This window comes from Haliotis rufescens, unplaced genomic scaffold (assembly GCF_023055435.1).
Source record: "Haliotis rufescens isolate VD_foot unplaced genomic scaffold, xgHalRufe1.0.p SCAF_2, whole genome shotgun sequence".
NCBI classification, from domain to species: domain Eukaryota; kingdom Metazoa; phylum Mollusca; class Gastropoda; order Lepetellida; family Haliotidae; genus Haliotis; species Haliotis rufescens.
This window is the reverse complement of record NW_025963890.1, coordinates 51,030,139-51,057,337: the sequence shown is the minus strand read 5'-3', so window position 1 is coordinate 51,057,337 and position 27,199 is coordinate 51,030,139. Positions and strand designations below refer to the sequence as shown.

At 41.7% G+C, this 27,199-nt stretch overlaps 1 protein-coding gene across 1 annotated transcript; it reads left to right on the top strand.

Annotated features, from left to right (window-relative positions):
* Positions 1-25,496, top strand: LOC124114345 (pancreatic triacylglycerol lipase-like). The gene is made up of 11 exons (XM_046474857.2): positions 1-157; positions 3,884-4,149; positions 4,740-4,886; positions 7,063-7,171; positions 7,609-7,725; positions 8,999-9,115; positions 15,399-15,514; positions 20,881-21,013; positions 22,482-22,605; positions 23,858-24,058; positions 25,370-25,496. The coding sequence occupies exons 1-11, from the start codon at positions 88-90 to the stop codon at positions 25,437-25,439; spliced, it is 1,470 nt and encodes a 489-aa protein (XP_046330813.2). The 5' UTR covers positions 1-87; the 3' UTR covers positions 25,440-25,496.
* Positions 25,497-27,199: the final 1,703 nt, after the last annotated feature.

Sequence of the window (27,199 nt, the reverse complement as noted above, 5' to 3'; positions counted from 1 at the left end):
TCAACGTGGTCGCGACCGTGAGTCTTATCAGCCGCTCCCGAATTCTGTTACTCTTTCTTACACCCAGCTAACTCTGGTCTGTCACCCATGTTGCACGTGCTGGTCCAGTGGGCTCTGTTGGCGGTAGCCACGCCCACAGCTGCAGAGTCCCAGAAGCGTAAGTGCCGTACAGCCTCTAAAACAGTTCTACGACCTGCGATGTCGTTTCTGTGTTTAAGGTCAACCTTTAGAGGCATTTGAAAGAGTGATGCATTTATAATATGTCGCATATGTTGTGAATACTGGATAGCAAAGCAGTTTTTGTTACATACCCGAGCTGCTTGATATGCGATTCACTGAAAACATTTTACAATTTCACAATCACAAATATTTTATGTTCTTTCTTGCATAACGGGCCCGTATTGTCAAAGGGACTATTTCGTCATTACAACATGAAATTTCAAATTTCGATCTACTTGTTTGGGAGCCTGCTGGGAAACATATTAATCCTTCAAAATATTATTTGATTTTAAAGATCATTTCTTTTATTAAATTCAAATGCCAATGAAGAAATCCTTGTATTAAACATGCCTTTTGTTACAGCAAACAAAATCCATATTGCCGAGTCGTATTTCGTTTTCGATATTTATTAGCTCTCTATCTGACGAGTGATCATCTGCATTCGAATTCCTACATCTGGTTATTTTCACATATCAACGAAAAACGCTTTCTCTTCGGTCTGTTGTTAAAACACTGAAAGGTTTCACTCCAAAGGGAATTGACAGTTTTTACACCTTCTCCCCATTAAGAAAGCTTTGAAATACTTTTCCTGAGAAACATCGTTAACCCATCCATTCTTAGTGTTTATTTTGCCACAAGCACGTCGTTCCGCTGACTAATAGAACAGCCGGTTCACGGAGGGAAGATTTGGGGTTTGTTTAATCAGGTCTCGCTTGCACAAACGCCAGGCTAAAGACCACTCAGAGGGTGATTATCGATATTTATTGGCGTTACGGCGACCGGCGCTAATTAAATCCAACTGAGTACAGCAATTTAGTGGAAAAGGCCAATAACAATGTCATATGAGGAACCGAATACAAAATAGCGAAATTACATGTTGAGTGTCATTACTGTCAAATTATAGGTCGTGTTTTATGGAAGAACACAATATGGAAACATTACCGTATTGATAATTCCATATTACAAGGCGCGTCTGATCCGCATGTTGGAGTCTCTGTGTAGAATGCTGGCGAGGTTCTCCACCGCTGGAAGAGGAGAGTCCCTCTTGTCATGAACAATACCCCTGGGAAAATCCGCAAAGGTCCCAAGATCCTATGCTTGTCGTAAGAGTCGACTTAGGTGATTGGATATGTGACCTTCCTGACACGGTATCCCGACGGTGTTGATCATTCCTTACCACTGCCAAACACTGCTTGCCTGTCCAGGGGGGTTATTTACTACCTGCAGTGGTGTAGCTGGAATATTGCTGCCAATGGCATGAAACAACATTCTATCATGGTTGGTTACACAGCAATGAACGTGTAGATTGTCGGGGGCACAGGTATGCCAGTAGCCTAAGGCGCCCCAATTCGCTATACAAAGTTGCATCCAGTCTATGATCAGATTTCGAATTATTATTCATGGTTTGATGCACCCCATCCATGCTCTTTTTGGTCTAACGTGTAAGTGGTAAACGTCTGAGTAGCTGTGGGCTTCCCTTCTACAATCTTTCCAAGGCATGGGAGTTAACTGACTTTGAAAGTCCAGTTTCCACCATGGCCGAAATAGGCCGGAATTATGACTCTATATTTTGGCTTGACTAACGAGTCTATGCATAGTCCAATCAAAATCCCGTAACGAAATCAACATCCGGTTCATGAACGACATGGCAACTGCCGTGTCGAATTCGTTTGATTGCAGGATTTGCAAGGCATGTGTATCGTCAACTGGGCGTTGACAGATATTTTCCAAATCTTTTCATGTTTTTAATCAAGATGCTTAAGTGATTTGATGCACTGGCCGCCGCCATTTTGTTCGGCAAATGAAAGTGATGTGAGAGGCAGAATATCATAGGAGAAAACTGGACTCTTAAAGTCGATTAACTCCCTTGTCTCGGAAGATGCCATTCTTGGTCCAGCTGGCGCGACATAATATGAAGCCAACTCACCAGCTGTAGACGTCGGTGTGAGAGACATGTGCAGATGCAACTTAAGTGTCCTGAGATGGATGAGACGAATCCATCTCAACAAGATTGTATATGGCACATATACAATGTGTTCAGAGATGAATACATGTACACCACATGTGTAAAATATAGTGATATGTGACCTTGGATAGAAACGCAAAAGAAAATGACACAAATTTAAAGTACTGTGTGAATGTTATAACTCAAAATATAACACATTATAGGATATTACGAACTTGGCTGTATCCCATGTGCTTTTGATTAACTTTACTGTTGGTGTTAATAACACATGTCAGGAGCATCATACTGATTGACAGATTCGTTAGAGCTGATTATAATGTATCTCACGTCGAAACCATCTGAAAGAGTACGATCACTTCGTTAATTACTGACCATGGCGTGTATTATGATCCTTAGTCATTCGCTCGTCAAATCTTGAAGAAATATAAATCCAAAGAAATGCCAACAGATTAATCGTTTAAGTACTGAGAGTAATACAATTCGGTAGTGACTAGTCTACCTGTCAGTGGGCAATGCCCAGCCTACCAGTAAGTTGTTCCGTGACTAGCCTGCTAGCCAGGTGCTTTGTCACCTCCGGTAAGTTGGGCAATGACTAGTCTACCAGTAAGTTGTTCCGTGACTAGCCTGCTAGCCAGGTGCTTTGTCACCTCCGGTAAGTTTGGCAATAACTAGTCTACCAGTAAGTTGTTCCGTGACTAGCCTGCTAGTCGATTGCTTTGTCACCTACCGACCAATTGGGCAATGACTAGCCTACCAGTAAGTTGTTCCGTGACTAGCCTGCTAGCCAGGTGCTTTGTCACCTACCGGTAAGTTGGGCAATGACTAGTCTACCAGTCAGCTGGTCAGTAACTAGCCTACTAGAGTTTTTGTCAGTAACTAGCCTACCAGTCAGTTGGTCGATGAATATCAATATGTTTTCCAGTGACTTACCCGTCGATATGCGTGTCTGCGAATAGCCTGACAGTATCTTTGTCAGTGACCAGCCTACCAGTATGTTTGTCAGTGACTAGCCTACTAGTATGTTTGTCAGTGACCAGCCTACTAGTATGTTTGTCAGTGACTAGCCGAAAAGAATGTTTGTCACTGACTAGCCTATGAATATGTTTGTCAATGGCCAGTCTGCGAATATGTTTGTCAATGACCAGCCTAGGAAAATGTTTGTCAGTGACAAACCTACCAGTATGTTTGTCAGTGACTAGCGTATCAGTCAGTACCAAACCTACTGGCCAGTTTATCAGTGAGTAGCCGACCGGCAAGTCACTAAGAGGTCAGTGTGTCACACTTCAGTAGCACTCTATTCGTCTTCCTTAAGATTGACATCAACGCACATACATATTTCTTCGTGACACATGTGCTCCGTCTATACCTGAGATCCGGGGCAGAATAGGTCTTCAGCAACCCATGCTTGCCGTAATAGGCGACTATGCTTGTCCCAAGGGGCGACTAACGGGATCAGGTGGTCAGACTCGCTGACTTGGTTGATGCATGTCATCGTATCAAAATTGCGTGGATTGATGCTCGTGATGTCAATCACTGGATTGTCTGGTCCAACTCTATTATTGACACACCGGCGCCCCATAGCTGGAATATTACTGAGTGTGGCGTTAAACAACACACAAACAAATAATAAACAAACAAGCACCATATATAAGACTTACATCACGAACGGAACCATAATCGATACCACAATTGTTTCAGGGTCTAATGTATGCTATGATGGTCTGGGATGTTTCGACACCGCCCCGCCATTCTTCAGCCTGTACCGACCCCTCAACTTCCTCCCACAGTCCCCTCTGCATATCCACGTCCAGTTCCTTCTGTACACCAAGCTGAACCCTGTGAAGGCCCAGTACCTGTCTGCCGGCAGTGCTCACTCGGTGTCGTCGTCACACTTCGACCCCGGGAAACCTACCAAGATGATCACACACGGGTTTATCGATACGGGGAAGGAACCATGGCTTCACGTAAGAAAGTCAATGCAGAACATTTACATCGGCTCTGTGTAAATGACAGGCTGGATAGACAGAAAAACAGTGAAGCATAAGATTACCTTGCCACGGAGCGTTGCCTGAAATGTGACAGATAACCCATGCGGTGGTTACGCCTCAGATGTGTGTTTTGTTGTTTGGTTTTTTTGGTTTTTTTTGTTGTTTTTTGGGGGGGTTTTGTGTGTTGTTTTTTTGTGTGTGTGTGTTTTTTTGTGTGTAAATGGTGTATGCGTAGTTGCAGTATGACACAATCATGTACATATAATTTAATTATTTCCATACATTCTTGGATATGAGGGTCAGTCTTGTTCAGTTAGGACAATTACCAAATTCTGCTCTCTGGCACAGTGGTAGACTCTGCTGCTTGGTTTTGGGAGTGTCATCGTACCGGCGCCGTGGATCAACTACTGGCCCATACGTACTTATTGACAGGCCGTCGTCACATTGGTGTCATATTGTTGTGGGGCAAAACACAGGAAGGGTGAAAGGTGTATGAGGGACCGACGAGTGATTCCACCAATCTAAATCTAACCAGAGGCTTTGTGAAGTTTGTTCTTTTTATCTAGACAATGAAGGACGAGTTTCTGAAAAACAACGACTACAACGTCATCATCATCGACTGGGGCGGCGGCTCGGCTCCCCCGTACACCCAGGCCACAGCCAACACCAGGATTGTAGGGGCGATCATTGCTCAACTGATTACATACCTCAAAGTGAGTTAACATTCCTCTCCTGCTAGTAACATCTCAGCTCTTCCCGACTCCCTACTAATCCGATATTTCCTTTGTCCAGGTCCGAACCGTAGCCTATCTTCATCTTCCAAATTCCAAATCCCCTCCACCTTCCCAAACACCAGCGATCCGTCGATGGGCGCCGCCATATGGAATGAAGTCTCGCACTCGCGAGATCTTATTATTTATATTTACAAACTGACTTTGATATTTAACATCACCATTACCACCAGTACTTCCCCCCTCTCCCACCATGTCCCTCCACACACCACCACCACCAACCCCATAAGCATGTACTCCGAAACGTTGTGTTCCTCATAATATAGAAAGTTGACATCCATAAATTATCTTCCTTAATGTAATGACTGTTAATGACTTTTGTAGAACAGGCATTAGTTCTCCTGGAATAACGTTCAGAAATCAAAGAAGTGTCCACCTACTATAACTTAATTGAAGTTGAAACCATAAAATGGATCCCACGACGTTTTTTAATTATTTCAGCTTAACATCTTTCACCTTTATTAGGAATTTTTAATCCACCTGCAATCTGGCGACAACAAAGATAGTATCACTAAAAAGCAATCACGTATGTCATAAAATATTTACTGGACGTCAGAATCCTACGATGACGCATTTTAAACCCTTTTATGACTATGGAGCAATTGCTGAGCGATGTCAAACATGTTTTTAGTAGGGCCAAGCATGTATCAATTTTTCAAGACAATTAACCGTGTTTCATGCACGAGATGGTACGAGACTGGCAGTTTCCCGTAATCAGGTGTAAAAAAATGGCTAATGCAACTACAAAAAATATTCAATCGATGGATGTACTCACGAAATTTAGTAATTAAGGCTTAGGCTCCTTTAATATTTTAGAATCTATCCAAGATAGAAATCGTTTCTGTTATCGTCTACACAAAATCAAATTCCCTGGCACGAGCAGTCGTCTAAAAAGCTATGTCCGCCGGAGGAAATGCAATAACTTAGAGCCACCAGATGCTGCTTTATGTTCAATGTAAGACCTTGACTGAAACCGGCAGCTTGGAAGGCATTTTAGGAATGGGTCACGGTCAAATAAAACAATTACTTCAATGATAAATGCGCTTGTGCCAATAATGGGTTTAGTGTTAAGTACAAGAATGGGCATGTCTCATGTCAAACCGTTATGTTGTTATGTAGGATGTGTCTTCAGACTCCATATACTAGGCCCAGAAGAATTGTTATCTCATTTAAAAAATATATATCTATAGAATACAAAAAAATAATACAAATGAAGCCCAAAACAATGCTTAATGTCCCCAGAGCTGAGGCAAACTGGACTTGCAAATAATTCATGACGTTATTTCCTTCCTAAATTTAATCTCTCGGGTCTTGGAGACGGGCTACACAAATGCATCAATCACTTATTTCATGTTTTAAGTGTTTGTTGAACTTTGTCGTTTCTGTATGACGGGGTAAAAATGTGGGAGAAAGTTACATATATACTTATATTATATGTTTAGCTCGCTGGCGTTACAGTCTACTCGTACATACAATATATGACCACCTCGCTAGCGTTACAGTATTGTAGTACATATAATACTGTAACATATACCCTCACTAGAGTTATGGTATGGTATGGTATGGTATGGTATGGTATGGTATGGTATGGTATGGTATGGTATGGTATAGTATATGGCATAGTTTATAGCATAGTATATAGTATGGTATATCAGCACATACCACTAGCATACCACTAGCATAATAGTTATAGCATGGCTTTAAAGAGATGTACATGTTTGTTTGTTTGTTTGTTTGTTTGTTTGTTGTTTAACGCCGCACTCAGCAATATTCCAGCTATATGACGGCGTTGATTGACATCGTGAGCATCGATCCACGTAATTGGGATGGATGGCATGCATCAACCAAGTCAGCGAGCCTGACCACCCGATTCCGTTAGTAGCCTTTTACGGCAAGCATGGGTTGCTGGAGACCTGTTCTACCCCAGAACTTCACGGGTTAGATGTACATGGATTACATTTAGTACATGCACAGGCCCATAACGTTATGTATTATTGTAGCGTTCAGAACAGATTACATGACGGGAGGAATCGGTCTTTCAGGGACGTTGTTTGTTGTTTGTTTCATCGAGTTCTGTAGTAGTCATTTATCATTGCAGACTGAGGCAGGAGCAAAACCTGAAGACTTCCATATCCTCGGTCACAGTCTGGGAGCCCACGTTGCAGGCTATGCAGGGGAGAGAATCCAGTACGTGGGCAGAATTACAGGTACGATGTCTCTGTCGGTCTTGACGATGTCACACAACGCTGCCTGTTGTCGGGGGAAAATGGGGAACATTTCACGAGTTGGGGGCCATAGGGAACCAGCAAGCAGAAAGGAGTCGTTAATCTGATTCCGCTGGCAATGCTCTGTCAGACTGTGACGTCACTGTTGTGATGGCGGAGGTCGGTAGATTTATTCAACACGTGATTGTACTTTTGTAAATAATCACTTTGAAGTCTTTTACATGCAATTCCTCCTTTGTCACCATGGGACGTTTACATGATCTGTCAAAATCCGCATGGTCTTTTCCAAAATTCCGGGGTCAATCAAACTCTTGATGTTATTTTATTCAGAATATTTAATAATTAACTAAAACTTTTAGTGTCTCCAAGCAGCTGATGTGCTCTTCACATGAAGAACTTTGATGTCACTCTGTTGACAGGATTGGACCCAGCTGATCCGTACTACCAGAACACAGACATCAAAGTGAGGCTCGATCCGACTGATGCTCTGTTTGTGGACATCATACACACTGACGGCGAATCGATTCTTAAACTGGGTAAGGGACAACACGGATGTCCACGACTGGCTTGTCGCCTTTCACCTTTCAACTCAATACAGGTAGTGAGTACGTTGGGTTTAATGCCGCTTTGAACAATCTTCTAGTTATATCACGGCGTGTCAGTTTGATGTGGCCGGAAAGCTCAAAGTGAAACAATATACGGTGACTGGTTCTTTCATCTTCATACAATGACTCGCTCCCTCATCTTGATACATTGACTTGTTCCCTCATCTTGATACAATGACTTGTTCCCTCAACTTGATACAGTGACTTGTTCCCTCATCGTGATGCAGTGACTTGTTCCCTCATCTTGATACAGTGACTCGTTCCCTCATCTTGATACATTCACTAGTTCCTTCATCTTAACACATTCACTAGTTCTTTCATCTTGATACATTCACTAGTTCCTTCATCTTGATACAGTGACTTGTTCCCTCATCTTGATAGAGTGACTCGATCCCTTATCTTGATACATTCACTAGTTCCTTTATCTTGACACAGTGACTTGTTCCCTCATCTTGATACATTGACTTGTTCCCTCATCTTGATACAATGACTTGTTCCCTCATCTTGATACAGTGACTTGTTCCCTCATCTTGATACATTCACTACTTCCTTCATCTTGATACAGTGACTCGTTCCCTCATCGTGATACGGTGAATAGTTCCCTCATCTTGATACAGTGACTCGTTCCCTCATCTTCATACGGTGACTCGATCCCTCATCTTGATACAGTGACTCGTTCACTCATCTTGATACAGTGACTCGTTCACTCATCTTGATACATTGAATAGTTCCCTCATCTTGACACACTGACTGGTTTCTTCATATTGATACACTGACTGCCTTGGTTGCAGTGTAATCCAGAAGACCGTGAGAGATATTGTCTTGCGCTGTAACATTCCCTAGCACTTTCTATATGGGTAGGTTTATTTTATCATCAAATTTGTGCTGTAGCGTAAATAATTATTCAGAAAGGTATTGGTTATAAATTGGTGCATCCTCATGTGTTTATGTGAAATCTGTCGACGATCGTCTATAAAAGTTGATACACACCTTGGCAAAGACTCAAAGTGCCATTACTTTAATCGACTCATGATTCTATGGTCCCATGTGAATTTTTGAGATAGTGAATGAGTGAGTGATTATTGCTTAACGTTGCATCAGCAATTTTGGATCTACCCACGGCGATTTAGGATAATGAAATGCCAAGGTGAGTGAATACAGACTGTTGTGTAGCTGGTGGGAGTTATTAGTGTTTCTCTTGAAGGTTATGGGATGCGGCAGGCGTGTGGACACGTGGACTACTTTCCTAATGGCGGAATGACGCAACCAGGCTGTGACAAGGGTCCCATCACTCAAATCAACATTGGTGGAGTGGCGGAAGGTGGGTTTCACTCCGGCGCTGAGTTCCCATACTCCAACCCCTGACATATAACCTTCTTTCTTGTACCCAATGACATACTACCTCCCTTCTTGTATAATACCCTATGATATAGTGTCTTCCTTCTTATTAGCTGACATATTATATACTACCCCATGCCATATAACCTTCTTTCTTGTACCTAATGACATATTACCTTCCTTCTTTTATACTACCCTATGACATATTACTTCCTTCTTTTATTCTACCCCATGACATATTACCTTCCCTTTTGTACCCTTAGATATTTTAACTTCATTCTTCTATAATACCCTATAACATAATACCTTCATTCTTCTATAATACCCTCTGACATATTACCTTCCTTCTTTTATAATACCCTATGACATACTACCTTCATTCTTCTATAATACCCTATAATATATTACCTTCTTTCTTGTATACTACCCATGACATATTACCTACCTTCTTTTATACTACCCTATGATATGTAACCTTCCTTCCTGTACCCCATGACATGTTACCATCCTTCTTGTATACTACCATATGAAATATTACCTTCTCTTTTGTACATCACTATATGGCTGAAATAATTCTGATGCGGCTTTAATTTTAACTCGCTCAATCCTTATTTCATATCACATGGGGTAACATACATCAGAAATACTATCCTACAACATATTACCTTCCTTCTTGTATACTACCCTATGACATATTACCTTAATTCTTGTATACTACCCTATGACATATTACCTTCCTTCTTCTATACTACCCTATGACGCATTACCTTCCTTCTTGTATACTACCCTACAACATATTACCTTCCTTCTTGTATACTACCCTATGACATATTACCTTCCTTCTTGTATACTACCCTATGACATATTACCTTCATTCTTGTATACTACCCTATGACATATTACCTTCCTTCTTCTATACTACCCTATGACATATTACCTTCATTCTTGTATACTACCCTATGACATATTACCTTCCTTCTTCTATACTACCCTATGACATATTACCTTCATTCTTGTATACTACCCTATGACATATCTTTCTTCTTGTATACTACCCCATGACATATTACCTCCCTTGAATATCACCCTATGACATTCTACCTTAATTCATTTATAATACCCTATGACATATTACCTTCCCTCTTGTATCATTCCCTATGATAGATAACCTTTTTTCTTGTATATGACGTAATGGCACACTACTCGAGTGCCAACTGATCCACTGACCGGAGTAATACTGGAGCATCTTTGATCATGTTTTAAGATGTATATTTGGAACATATAAATTATGCACATTTTTATAAGAATTACTAATGCACACAATGACATTACACGGTACCAATAACCATATGACATATGCAATCATCAACACGATGTACATTCATCTATAGTATTTCGACAATTGTATGGCCAAATTTTACATTTTCTTGTACGAAACAGCCGTATGTGCTTCATCGCCGTGTACAAACCTATGACCATATATACAACATACTGTAATGCATACGGTCATATGGCATGCGACCACATCCTTGAATATAACATCACAGTGATGTTGTATCCCCATGTTGTAAAACAATCATAAAACGTGATATTTAACAACATGTATCTACAGCCTTGTATCAATCTGAAAGAGCATTACAACGCTCCCGTATGTAATCATATGACGAACATGTATTACCACTTCGTGTATACAAGTATATGCCATATTATCACATTCTTTTATACAGCTACATGACGTACTACCGCTTTCTTCTATACAACCACTTGATGTTTAGCCCACTCATGTATACAACCACCTGACGTTTTACCCCACTCTTGTGTACAACCACTTGACCTTTTACCACACTCTTGTGTACAACCACCTGATGTATTATCAAACTCTTGTATACAACCATGTGCCGTCTTACCACACTCTTATATACAACCATGTGTCGTCTTACTACACTCTTGTATACAACCATGTGACGTGCTTCCACACATCTGTATACAACCATGTGCCGTCTTACTACACTCTTGTATACAACCATGTGACGTAATTCCACACATCTGTATACAACCATGTGCCGTCTTACTACACTCTTGTATACAACCATGTGACTTACTTCCACACATCTGTATACAACCATGTGCCGTCTTACCACACTCTTGTATACAACCATGTGCCGTCTTACTACACTCTTGTATACAACCATGTGACGTACTTCCACACATCTGTATACAACCATGTGCCGTCTTACCACACTCTTGTATACAACCATGTGACGTACTTCCACACATCTGTATACAACCATGTGCCGTCTTACCCCACTCTTGTGTACAACAATTTGACCTTTTACCACACTCTTGTGTACAACCACCTGATGTATTATCAAACTCTTGTATACAACCATGTGCCGTCTTACTACACTCTTGTAAACAACCATGTGACTTACTTCCACACATCTGTATACATGTACAACCATGTGCCGTCTTACTACACTCTTGTATACAACCATGTGCCGTCTTACTACACTCTTGTATACAACCATGTGACGTACTTCCACACATCTGTATACAACCATGTGCCGTCTTACCACACTCTTGTATACAACCATGTGACGTACTTCCACACATCTGTATACAACCATGTGCCGTCTTACCCCACTCTTGTGAACAACAATTTGACCTTTTACCACACTCTTGTGTACAACCACCTGATGTATTATCAAACTCTTGTATACAACCATGTGTCGTCTTACCACACTCTTATATACAACCATGTGCCGTCTTACTACACTCTTGTATACAACCATGTGACGTAATTCCACACATCTGTATACAACCATGTGCCGTCTTACCACACTCTTGTATACAACTATGTGACGTACTTCCACACATCTGTATACAACCATATGCCGTCTTACCACACTCTTGTATACAACCATGTGACGTACTTCCACACATCTGTATACAACCATGTGCCGTCTTACCCCACTCTTGTGTACAACAATTTGACCTTTTACCACACTCTTGTGTACAACCACCTGATGTATTATCAAACTCTTGTATACAACCATGTGCCGTCTTACTACACTCTTGTATACAACCATGTGAAGTACTTCCACACATCTGTATACAACCATGTGCCGTCTTACCCCACTCTTGTGTACAACAATTTGACCTTTTACCACACTCTTGTGTACAACCACCTGATGTATTATCAAACTCTTGTATACAACCATGTGCCGTCTTACTACACTCTTGTATACAACCATGTGTCGTCTTACCACACTCTTATATACAACCATGTGCCGTCTTACTACACTCTTGTAAACAACCATGTGACTTACTTCCACACATCTGTATACAACCATATGCCGTCTTACTACACTCTTGTATACAACCATGTGACGTACTTCCACACATCTGTATACAACCATGTGCCGTCTTACCCCACTCTTTTGTACAACAATTTGACGTTTTACCACACTCTTGTGTACAACCACCTAATGTATTATCAAACTCTTGTATACAACCATGTGTCGTCTTACCACACTCTTATATACAACCATGTGCCGTCTTACTACACTCTTGTATACAATCATGTGACGTAATTCCACACATCTGTAAACAACCATGTGCCGTCTTACTACACTCTTGTATACAACCATGTGACGTGCTTCACACACATCTGTATACAACCATGTGTCGTCTTACTACACTCTTGTATACAACCATGTGACGTACTTCCACACATCTGTATACAACCATGTGCCGTCTGACCACACTCTTGTATACAACCATGTGACGTACTTCCACACATCTGTATACAACCATGTGCCGTCTGACCACACTCTTGTATACAACCATGTGACGTACTTCCACACATCTGTATACAACCATGAGCCGTCTTACCACACTCTTGTATACAACCATGTGACGTACTTCCACACATATGTATACAACCATGAGCCGTCTTACCACACTCTTGTATACAACCATGAGCCCTCTTACCACACTGTTATATATAACCATGTGCCGTCTTACCACACTGTTATATATAACCATGTGCCATCTTACCACACTGTTATATATAACCATGTGCCGTCTTACCACACTGTTATATATAACCATGTGCCGTCTTACCACACTCTTATATATAACCATGTGCCATCTTACCACACTCTTATATACAACCATGTGCCGTCTTACCACACTCTTATATATAACCATGTGCCGTCTTAGCACACTCTTGTATACAACCATGTGCCGTCTTACTACACTCTTGTATGCAACCATGTGACGTACTTCCACACATCTGTATACAACCATGTGCCGTCTTACCACACTCTTGTATGCAACCATGTGACGTACTTCCACACATATGTATACAACCATGAGCCGTCTTACCACACTCTTGTATACAACCATGAGCCCTCTTACCACACTGTTATATATAACCATGTGCCGTCTTACCACACTGTTATATATAACCATGTGCCGTCTTACCACACTGTTATATATAACCATGTGCCGTCTTACCACACTGTTATATATAACCATGTGCCGTCTTACCACACTCTTATATATAACCATGTGCCATCTTACCACACTCTTATATACAACCATGTGCCGTCTTACCACACTCTTATATATAACCATGTGCCGTCTTAGCACACTCTTGTATACAACCATGTGCCGTCTTACTACACTCTTGTATGCAACCATGTGACGTACTTCCACACATCTGTATACAACCATGTGCCGTCTTACCACACTCTTGTATGCAACCATGTGACGTACTTCCACACATCTGTATACAACCATGTGCCGTCTTACCACACTCTTGTATGCAACCATGTGACGTACTTCCACACATCTGTATGAAACCATGTGTCGTCTTACCACACTCTTATATACAACCATGTGTCGTATTACTACACTCTTGTATACAACCATGTGACGTACTTCCACATATCTGTATACAACCATGTGTCGTCTTACCACACTCTTATATACAACCATGTGCCGTCTGACCACACTCTTGTATACAACCATGTGACGTACTTCCACACATCTGTATACAACCATGTGCCGTCTTACCACACTCTTGTATGCAACCATGTGACGTACTTCCACACATCTGTATGAAACCATGTGACGTCTTACCCCAGTCTTGTATACAACCATGTGACGTGCTTCCATACATCTGTATACAACCATGTGCCGTCTTACCACACTCTTGTATACAACAATGAGCCGTCTTACCACACTCTTGTATAACAACCATGTGCCGTCTTACCACACTCTTATATATAACCATGTGCCGTCTTACCACTGTCTTGTATACAACCATGTGACGTGCTTCCACACATCTGTATACAACCATGTGACGTCTTACCACACTCTTGTATACAACCATGTGACTTTCTTCCACACATTTGTATACAACCTGTTGCCTTCTTACCACACTCTTGTATACAACCATGTGACGTACTTCCACACATCTGTATACAACCATGTGACGTACTTCCATTACTGTATACAACCATGTGACGTACTTCCACACATCTGTATACAACCACGCACTTGCACAAACCTGTGCTTTATCTTCAGTTGACGGATACATTTCCTCCTTTCCTTATCTTGATACAGTGACTCGTTCCCTCATATTCACGAATACACTTTCTGAGCTTCGGGTTCAGCTGGTTTCTGAAAATACTCTTTGCAGATTTTACACCTTTATTGTGTTTCTTGTTAAATTCATGCTTTATGAACATGTGAACACACTGGGACACACATTATTCGGATTCATTTCCTTGAGATCCTTCTGGTAATATATATAATGTTTCTGCAGCTAGCTTCCTTCTGTGTGGTCGGACTGCATGCCATTCCAAAGTTGTCCCGTCCTGCCTTTAATGTTCTGTTATGAAGATATGTGACAATAGGGTATATTTCCACATCAAGAGGCTTGCTAGCTATATTACCTTCCAAATAGATTTTCAAACAAAAATATCAAATTCCGAATGGCAAATGTACTGCCAGATTATTTTTTCCACGTTTACTTCAATGCGTTTTCAGTAAACGACAGCACCGTGTGTAAGACCACAGAGTGCAGACCATCTGGGCGATATTTACACCAGCACCATTTGTGTAGCTTAACATTCTACCCAGTTCCTTTGGGACGTATTTCAAATGACATCATCGGTTCCAGCTGCTTCTGCCACTTCAGACAGAAGACCTTTCCAGAGCTAATGGATAATCCTGAAGTTATTTGCATCTTGCAGGTGTGAAACAGTTCGTGGCTTGTAACCACCTACGTTCATACGCGCTATTCACGGAATCCATCAACTCCAAGTGCCCATTTGAGGGATTTAAATGCAACAGCTATGACGATTTCAATGTAAGTAGTACAAAGTCAGGCTAAAATGTTCTGGTAGTGTACTCCACGCTTATTCATTTTCAGCATAATAGTATGTTTATCACAGCTGATCCATCAAAATGTTACATGGGTGAGTATATAGTTCTTGTCATTGCATCAGCATGTTTTATGTAATGCCTGCGCTCGCTGTCTCTACTAATTGCAAACTTAAAAATATATATTTCTAGCTGCCTGAATTTCATTAAAGACCAGTACGTGGGTGACCATGACCAGTACGTGGGTGACCGTGTCCAGTACGTGGGTGACCGTGTCTAGTACGTGGGTGACCGTGTCCAGTACGTGGGTGACCGTGTCCAGTACGTGGGTGACCGTGTCCAGTACGTGGGTGACCGTGTCCAGTACGTGGGTGACCGTGTCCAGTACGTGGGTGACCGTGTCAAGTACGTGGGTGACCGTGTCCAGTAAGTTGGTGACCGTGTTCGGTTGCTTGACTCCTGAGAGTTTCTGGGGCTTCGGTCCTGCCCCACACTAAACCACATGTGGCAAATGTAGTGTCTCCTTCGTCAAGTGACTTGTTTGAAATATGCCTCTGTTCACCCAGCAGTAAATGGGTACCCGGGGGTAGTTTGAATGTTAACCTTTAGCGCCTCGCAGGCAGCTTGGACACACCAGGGAGTTGAGAAATTGGGCAAACTGATCAAGTGACCGGGGATGCTGGTGTTAGCTCTTTGATCATGATTCAACGGATGGCATATAGCACGTCACAAATATCCATTTATTTATTTTTGTTAAGAGTGAGTTATTTTCGTTATATCACGGCGTGCCAGGTTAATGTTAGAGGAAAGCCTGAACTTAGTGCAGGTCTCAGACGTTTACCTCTTTAGCTGAACCAACGAAAAAATTAGAAACCTTGAAACATAAAAGAGGCGAACCGGGATTCGAACCAACAATCATAGGTTTCTGGAGTGCCCGAGTTTCAAAACGTCTGCACAGCGGATTGCGGCGCCTTATACATCTGGGCCACCTGTGCCCACTGTAATTATGACCATCTTATGTCAAGTCTGTGGCGCTGGTGCGGACGGCACATATTCGGACAGGAATCAAAATCGGCGCGAATCCGAATTCGAAAACCGATCCTCGCTCGACAGAGAGACGCGGCGCGACCTTTGGTGTTTTAGACGACAGGGATTACCCTTGCCCCTTACAACTGTGTTAGGTGACGGATCCGCGTATGGTGTTATTGTTACCTTATGACAATTGTAACGTGAGAGAACTGATTGAATTGTTAGCTGTAGTCTTTTTTACAGCACAAGGTTTTGGTATGATGTTGTGGGCACAACAAAAGGGCATTGTTTCTTGTACTCGATTTTTTACTTCATCTTCACATTTTGTTTACACCGCAGTGTTTTGTACATAGTATTCGTTGATCTAGTCGTCGGTTCAAGCTAAAACAAATACAATGTTTCCACTCAGTCTAGATATTCAAAAACCATATTAAACAAACAATATACAGAAAACTTTACCTTGAATGTAATTACTTTTTTTATTATTATTATTATTATTATTATTATTATTATTATTATTATTATTATTATTATACCCACAGTGTACTGCTTCTTAGGTAAAAACCATTTCAGACATGTTAGAATGGTTAGATATAACTGCACATTATTGTTGAATTTGGCAATAGATGAACATGTTGCTCACTTAACATAATCATACTTACAAAATGTCTGACCCCCAAATGCCTACAATGTGGTAACTTCGCCGCAGCAAGGCACAACGGACCCATCGAACCGCCGTTCAAACTTCGGAGTTACCTCCCTTCCCTGTGAAATCTTAAAACTCAGATCGCAATCCGAAATAATCAAATCTTTCGGGTAAAGATATCACAACATAAATTTTGACCACAAGCATGTCATATACGCAACTTAGTGATTAAGCAAGTATGTGTCACCACTGCATAGATGCTGTGTCTTGGGATGGTAGATATCCTGAGTCAGGAATAAACATTATATTTTAATAACTCCATCAGTCCGCCCGCCAGAGTAATTGCCCTTCATGAAAGGGAAGCTACTCTGATCTCGAACACGTGACGTTAGTTAGAGTCTCCCTTGCCGTTCATTGTCATAATGTCACTAAATGCAGTCCGATGTCCCACACACCGAGTACAATCAGAGTACATAATTATTTAACCTTGTAATTTTAACTGAAGTGTGTAAATGTTTGTTCATGCGAGCCGAAATATTTTGAAATTATCAAATTAAGACAATACTAAGGGCAAGCAAGCAAGCTCACTTCACATCGTAACTGTAGTATTCCTTCTCGTGAGAGAATAATGCAAACGGTTAATGTGTACAAAATTTAGACGACTAAGTCAGTGAAACATTTCAACCAGTGAGGTGTGGAGGTGAAATGGGGAATAGTGAGTGAGTGAGTGAGTTGGGTTTAACGCCGCTTTTAACAGTATTACAGTTATATCACGGCGTGTCAGCTTAATGTGGGAGGAAAGCCCGAAGTGATGCAGGTCTCTGACGTTTACCACTTCGGTGAATCCCACGAGCACGGGTATGGTGCTGACAAACCAAGAAACCTAATCGGGACAAACCGGGATTCGAACCCACAATCATAGGTTTTTGGCATGCCCAAGGGACGCAACTCTGCACAGCGAAACGCGGCGCCTCAGACGACTGGGCCACCTGTGCCCCCGAAATGGGGAATAACATCGCATTCAAGACAATTGCAGTTTTATTGCGTGCGTGCGTGCGTGCGTGCGTGCGAGCGAGCGAGCGTGCGAGCGAGCGTGCGTGTGTGTGTGTTGGTGGGGCATCTTTCTGCGCGTACTAAACCGGAAATACGCCGGTTTTATATATTCATTTTTATAGCCCACTGAGATACCATGACAGTTCTTAACATGGACCCAGCCCCCAACCCCCACCCCCACAACACCCCCACCCCCACCCCCCGCAGACACAGTATCCTGACCCAGACCTTACTTAATCCACTAGACCATAGATCACGTGTATTAGGTATGATTGCCAGCACCTGGCGTTCTCTAAACAGAGGAGTGCGTAAAGGTCAAAGCAACTAGATAACTAGATAGGTACAGTCACCCATGACACTTGCAGCTGTTATACAAACATATCCGATAATTTCCTGTTAATAACACCGCATCCTTCATGTCAATCAGAACCCTAGGAGTTTCGAATTGCCTAACTGTGGCACCACTCGGTCCTATCCATATGTTTCCTGAATCTCAAAGGCAAAAAATTGACCGGAACGCTTAGGTTCTTGTTCTCACCAAGTTTCCTGCTGTATATGTCATATACTGCCCCATCCATTATCCTTGAAATGGGTTTCTAGTCTAGTTGATTATTCGTGCCTTTATTTTATCATTAACGGTCAGATCGCTGCCACTCTCGCCCACTATATACGATGGACACTCATTTTCACTGAACAAAAAGAAGATATATACTCTGAAAACAAAGTAGGGGATCATGAAATGCTTCAGAAGAAAGATGCAGATAACCAAAACATAACGCCCTAACAAATCCGAAACACATGAGCGTGGACCCAACAAATATCTCCGTGCACGTGGATGGTTTAGGATGGTGCTGGCCGTCATTCTTGATTTTGACACTTTGGTGAAGGTCGTCAGATCGCTCTGAACCATTAGTATTGATGATTTTCATTACCTTCAGTAATTCGAAACTCTCTACTCTTGTTTTAATGCAGTATTTGTCATCAGATTGGAAATGTGTCGTCTACAACGCGATGAACGCCAAAGGGATATTGGCATTCAAACAAGCGGACCTCGGCGAGTTGCAATATGATCAATGTGTCTCATTTCGTGATTTGTTGTACGTGGAACAGGTTTCTGCAGAAACATGGTGATGTTAATAATCGGGCCCCTAGGTCAACAACAGATTAATCAAAATCCACGCTTTAAGATGCCCATAAGCCAATGAAATCGCTCTTCACTTGTGCCAGGCCACCAGAGTTCAAGTTAATGTCTGGATGATTAGAAACAGTCAACAAATCGACACATTCTAACAAGACACCAATGGTGTTTAGAGTATGTAGCAGGCGTGGAGTCATCCTACAGATGACATCCTTACCTTGTCAGCTTGCTGACGGGGTTAACCTCTTTGGTCATGTGGACAAGGCGTCCGACCTCGGATCAGAAGATCCGTGGTTCGAATCCCATCACGGGACTCGGAAATTTTATGGCCGCTACATTGGCGCCCAACGTGGGGCTGAGCACGTTCATATTAAATTTGAGCAAAATAAGCCTCAGTACTATGCGGCCCTGGACGTGCCTACTGTTGATGTGGGAGTATGTAGCAAGGCGTGGAGTCATCCTACAGATGACATCCTTACCTTGTCAGCTTGCTGACGGGGTTAACCTCTTTGCTCATGTGGACAAGGCGTCCGACCTCTGATCAGAAGGTCCGTGGTTCAAATCCCATCACGGGACTCGGAAATTTTATGGCCGCTACACTTACAGTGCTCATATTGTAACTGACGACTCCCAGCAGCAGAGCATCCCAATGGCCAGCCATGAGTCCTGACCTTTCCCCATAGAACACATCATCATCGGGAGACGTGTAGGCCGACGTCTAAGGCCAACGCAACATTAACCGAACTGAGAGAGAAGCTGCAAGAGTGAATAAGATACCTTCAAATTGTCACTGGTTTTTTCATGTCACGCCAATCACCAATCGTAGGGGAATGGCTCATTATTGATCAAGTCATCTCAAACGTTCATTTTTGTATTACGCACCACGTAGTCTTTCCTGGTTGTTTGCACTCTGACAACAAAACGCTACATGGTGATTGTTCTGTTGATTTTCATGTTACATGTATTTTTCTGATGCATCCATTGCGAACACTCGATGCCTCTTTGTATTTCTGTTATCATATGTCATTTTCGAATATCACCTGCGTTTTTGGAGAGTAATATGATAAAGACAGCATGATGGGAATCAAATACTTGAATACAGATTTGTTTTGAAAAACAGGTCAAAGATGGCTCTGTAGGTTTCTGTAGCAATACAGACAAATGAAGATCGTCCGCTTTATATTATGCCGGTATCAGGGTAAACTGCCATTAGATGCCTAGTCATGATGTGAAGGGAAGTGTAACTTATAGATAACTATCTTTCGCTCAATGCACCACTGCTCAGTCTTCGCTTTGAATAAAGGCAAGCAATAAATCCAGGACAATAAAAATGTCATTTCTGGATTAATTTTCATCGGAATTGTTTTATTTCCAATGACGGGAAAATACATATGGAGGAGAAAATAAAAGGAAACCTATTTTGGAGTCGTTGAAGTTTTTATTCAATTACGATTCAAACAAATAACAATGTATATGCACTTTACAGAACGGCAGATGTATGCCTTGTAGCGGGAAGGGGTGTGGCTCCATGGGTTTTCATGCCGACCGTGTAAAACCAAGCGGCCACCAGACCTTAGTGAAGTACTTCCTCAAGACAGGTGGAGAAGGACCATTCTGCCGTGAGTAGATTTAACTAAATCAAGCTTCCCATTTCACTGATGTCAGTTAAAACAGCCCCGGCTCACTTTGGACAGAGCAGGCAAAATCTTTATTAAACCTAAATTCTCTTCTCTAAGAAGTGTTAAACCTCGCATAAATTGTACAGGTGCATTTGGGTAGTTCAGATTGACATAAAAAGTTTGATGATGATTTAACTCACTCATTTACTACTAATTATACACCCCTGACACAGATACTGACATATAACCCAACGCAAGAAACGATCATCAGTATCGTTCATAATTCACAATGAACATACCTGATACAGCTATTCTCCATTCTGCGAAATGACAAAATAGTTATTATGATAAAATTATCATGAAAAAGATTGTGTGCCCTGACATAAGAGGGCATTAGTTTAGGACAAAATTACCCAATCATTACCTGTCATGTAACTGGCTTTCTGGTGCATGACTTGATTGCCTGGGATGTGTACATGTCGCCGTCGCATGACAGGAATGACAGGAATATTCCGCTGCGGTGTCAGGCAACAAACATATTTTTATAAAAATTATGTGAAAGGCAGGACATGCTTACCCTTTTCGCGAACACCTGGGGTCATCATTGATTTTCACTGATTCATGTTTATTAGTTTCACCGCTATTTTTCCTCGTATGTCCAATGGACCCTTCAGAAAAAATGTATGCTTCAGACAGGGGTGAATTTTAAACTAAAGTGCCAATACCATTTCCATAATCATAAGCAATTACTACTAAAAGCACAGTCGATAGTACGATTCCGACAACAGTAAAATACGTTTATAACGAACTGACGGATATTACGAACTTAAGTTTTGGTCCCCGCCATATGCTGCATAGGTGTTGTATGCATGCCTAAAACGAACTACGGTTACAACGAACTTATATTTATTTAGTTCGTTATAACCGTAGTTTACTGTACATCATAAGCATGTGTTTATAAAAAGATTGCTACCATATTATGAAAAAGAAAAGGAATGCTCGCTGCTTTATGATATTTGACTGTTTGATATTTGACCTGTCAGTGAATGCTCTGCATTGCATTTGGAAAATGGTGATGACGTTTTCAAATTTAACGCATTAATGACGAAAACTCCCTATTTCGACTTGTACCATATGTTCTCTTGTTCTTTTACCATCACCATTTGATGGTGATTAATAAGGCTTGCTCATGATGTAGTTTGAATCATACAACTCTGCTTTTAGCAGAGTCTTCTTATGATTATGGAAACGTAATTCGCAAGTTTTCTACTAGTTTCATAGCATCGCTAAACCCTTAGTCAAAAGTTCGTGCGCATTTGTGTTTAGAAAGGTTCCGTACTTCATTGCTGGTACTGCGTTACGAATGGTCAAGTGGTTCTTGTAGCCTGCGTCTTGATGTCGAGAACACACTAACCTGTAAGGATTGAAGGTCCGCTTCATTATTCCCGTGCACTATATGTTCTTTCAGGCTTCCACTATCAAGTGAAACTGTCTTTCGGCAAGCCGGCCGCAGCACGGACAGAGACAGGCAACCTGTTTGTAACGCTTATCGGAACTGGAGGCCAGAGTGGCGAGATTCAGCTGAACAGCGGGTAGGTGTAGGGATAGCGTGTCCAAGGTAAGGTGTCAAGTTATATACAGCTGTTCACTAACGGCTACTGCATGTAAGTATTGCTCTCAAGCTTCTTCCTAAATGGGGACGGTCGGGTAGCCTAGTGGTTAAAGCGTTCGCTCGTCACGCCGAAGACCCGGGTTCGATTCCCGACATGGGTACCATGTGTGAAGCCTATTGCTGGTGTCCCCAGCCGTGATATTGCTGGAATATTGCTAAAAGCGGCGTAAAATCATGCTCACTCACTCACTCTTCCCAAATGGTGAGAACAAATAATGACGTCACATTTGCAGTGTGGACAAATCTGGCAAAGTATATCTTTAACCAACACTACGGATAACAGCTGATGTATGTTCTGGTTTTTGAAATGTACTGGTCTTCCCATATTGCGCCCATGTTTGTTGACGGAATGGGTTTTAACTCCGCGTTCAATATTATTGCACTTATATGATGATGCACGTGTATGTGAGCGTGCGTGCGAATGTTGGGGCTTCTACTAGTCCAGACTCATGACGCCAGCTCACTGATCATGAGACACCATATAGTATACAGTTGTACATGGATATCCTACTCAGAACACAGTAGACTGACTCCAAGCCAGTCAGTCATTGTTTTATCCCATTCACACATAACGCCAGTCCCGATAACAACAAGTACCATCTTTTTACGCCTTTTGGCATGACGCGGCCGGAGATTGAACCACCAACCTTCCACTCTCCGGGCAGAAAGTCTATTCACTAGACCAGGGAGGCGGTCTCATGTTCTGGATCGAACAATGATCTTCTGCATTATAGGCGACCGAGGCTATTCCTCAACCCCTCAACCCCTCAACCCCTCAACCCCAATACACATGTTTGCAATGATTACCTTTAACTGGTTTAGCGTTGACGTTAGGTAAACCAGGAACAGCACACATGCATGTACCGCGACAACGTCAACAGCATTGATGACAGGCAGGACATGAACACTTTGTGCATGATTCAACTGCCTGACCTATTTAACATACTTTCAATTGTATTATTAAACATATATTTTTTTGGTTATTATAAATAGACAATAATGTAAAAATGCATTTCATGCTTTGCTTTGTAAACCAGATCAAATACATATAGGTCTACCACAAATTTACGGAAACCTACTCACCAAATGGAATGTTTTGGTTTCTTTAGTAATATAAACAAGATTTAAAAAATTCCACTTATGCATCATTTTTTCTATTTTGTTCTCCCAAGTGACATCGATGTGATCCCGGGACGCACCTTCAGTTTCATTGTGACGTCACAGACAAACCTTGGCGACATATCGCGGATTACCTTCCGGTGGAGTCACTCATCCCATTGGTATAAGCCTCTTGACTGGAATCCGTTAGGCCTTCGCGAGCCATATGTCTTCCTGGACGGTGCTGTCATTGCCAGTGGCGAAGAAGCGAAATCGTAAGTTGGATAAAACGATAAATTTGGGTTAAAACTGATTTAGGACAAACGTTTCTTTGAGGCAGGCATAATAAGTATGTATGGCTGATATATCTGTTTGCTGCAAACCCCGTAAACAGTTAAGCTTGTTAATGAGAAAGGTTCCCGTATTATTTGTAACATTAACCTATCTCAGTATTATACGTACATTTCTGTGTTAGTTTGTTTCATGTTTAACGCCGCACTCAACAATATCCCAGCTATATGAATGCGGTTTGTAAATAATCGAGTCTGGACCAGACATTACAGTGACTGACACCAAGAGCACCAATTGTGACTTGATGACATAGATCAACCAAGTCAGCGACACCGACCACCCTATCTCGTTAGTCGCCTCCTACGACAAGCATAGGCTACTGAAGACCAATTCGACCCCGGATCTTCACGTGTTTGCATGTACACATGGGATATATCAAACATGAAAACAATCCTTATTGTAAGACTAATATGTATGCAACACTGCGATATTAATTTATTTAGGGCAAAATACGGTTTCCAAATCGCAAACCTTGAAAATCATGAAAGGTGAAGGAATCCGTCCGTGTTTATATGGCTTACGATTCCAATACCATTACCACAGGAAATTACATTTTCAGTTTTAGCCTTATGTTATGAGTTACATCAATTATTCATACAGTCGGTAGGGAATATCTGCCTGTGCGTGTATGATCATGTATTTAAAATCTGGAGCACAATTGTTTTGTTCTACTTCTAATACGAAAAGTTTAAAAGAAAATTCAAATGATTTGTACTTTTTAGAAGGCACGTAAGAACCATTTTGCAATCTAACATTTTGTAAGGATTTAAGAGTATATCTTAGTCATCGGTGCCATATAGATACTCCTTCTGCAAAAAGCAGCATTACCGAAACAGAAGCGCCACATTCATCTCCCTGCTGACCCGTGAAGATCCGGTGTAGAATTAGTCTTCAGCAACCCATGCTTGACGTAAAAGTCGATTAGGGGGGACATACGGGATCAGACTCGCTGACTTGGTTAATCCATGTCATCGTATCACGATTGCGTAGATCGATGCTCATGATGTCAATCAATGGATTGTCTGGTCCAGACTCGATTACTTACAGACCGCCGTCATATAGCTGGAATATTGCTGAGTGTGGCATTAAACATCAAACAAGCAAACAAAACATCTCCCTGTGCATTTGCCATGTTCCAACCGACAACGGTCCTTGATTCGTTAGCAACCTACTAGTGCTTTTTGGTTTACCCTAACTCACTCACTCAATCATTCACACATTGGCAACTGTTGCAGGATCCACATCTGCGGACACAACCTGCCCGTCCCCAACAACTCTCCGAAACAGCTGAGTCAGCGATGTTGATCTTCCTCCGTTGGCCAACCGTGTTTGAAATTGAATGGAATAAATACAATTGTTGTACATTGTTGTGATGTTTTGTTATTCAAGGCGGTTAACATTGAAATGAAATGTGACACGAGTATTCACACCCTATGGCTATACTCCATTGTATTGACGTCCAATAATGTCTTTGGGACGGCGGGGTAGCCTTGTGGTTAAAGCGTTTGCTCCTCACGCCGAAATCCCAGGTTCGATTGGCCACAAGGTTAAAACCAATTTCTAGCCCATATGTATGTCCTCCCCCATGATATCACTGGAATATTGCTGCAACCATACTGTCTCACCCAATAGTGTCGTATATCGTCGACTGTCTTATTATGTCTATTCTCCTACTTGTATTAATTGCAAATGCTTCATTTGTAAACACGGGATTTTCTTGTTTTAATTGCAATGATTTGCTGTTTACGTATACAATTATGTGTATTCTCTAAATAATTGATTAATACCTATTTTGTACCTGTTCAATCTGTGTCCACTGGTTTAGGTTGAACTGTCCAAGGAACCCAAAGGACACGATGCTCAGACAGTGGTGCGAGTGAGTGAGTTTGGTTTAACACCGCTTTTAACAGTATTACAGTTATATCACCGCCTGTCAGCTTAATGTGGGAGAAAAGCAGATGCAGGTCTCAGACGTTTACCACTTCGGTGAAACCCACGAGCACGGGTATGGTGCTGACAAACCTAGAAACATAATCGGGGCTAACCGGGATTCGAACCCACAATCATAGATTTCTGGCGTGCCCAAGGGACGCAACTCACAGTGAATGGCGGCACCTTAGGCGACTGGGCCACCCGTTCCCCCCACAGTGGTGCGCGAACTAAAGGCAAGGTAGTTATGATGGACACATATTCCAAATTTAAGTAGTTTAATTTATTTATGAACATTAATGTACGTAAATGAGCCATGCCGAACCCTAGGAATGCCTTTTGAATATATTTCTGTTTAATAATTTTCTACGAATCCCATATTATTGTAACCTGTTTGGGCACTATTTATCTCTTCGGTCCATCCTAAATTATACTTCCGACAATATAGGATCTTTTACATGTATTCACATCAACTTTGATTCTGTTGTCCAAACCTTAACGTACATTACCCAAGATATTATTATTCATTGGGTTCGATTGTTTTACCTTTCAAAGAACCTTATTTAGTTGGGTGAAAGCGTCTTCTGGAAATATTCCTCTGGTTAAATATGTTCATTCTGCATAAAATCACTACAAAGAACAATTCACAAAGAAAACCTGAAGTAGCGGTTATGACTAACAAATGTGTATTTATTGTGTGGCCTCACTGTTGTTGGCGGATGTCTGACATATGATAGTACGTTGGTCTGAACATACGGTGACTGTTTCCACGCTAACATCACACGGCAACCTACAAGCAAGATAATTGAACAACGCCTGGGTGATAAGTGTTTGTGTGTGTGGCCTAGGTCACATCCCAACTCTACAGAGACAGATACGAGACAGAAATTAAAGCAATCAGATAAATATTCATGAGACATGTCTCTTACACAGCACATAAGTGGACATTCCTCGTGGTTTCTTGATACCGCTTCTAGCAGTTTGGCGCCGCAGGGTTCTGTCCAAGACACGGTGTCTTATTAATCTTTATTCACAAACACTTTGGGAAGTGATACTCCAAGATTCTTTGGTAATGTTTTTCGTTATGTATTCACATAATGCATCAATACGTTGCATGGTCTTGTATAAGGTTTGAT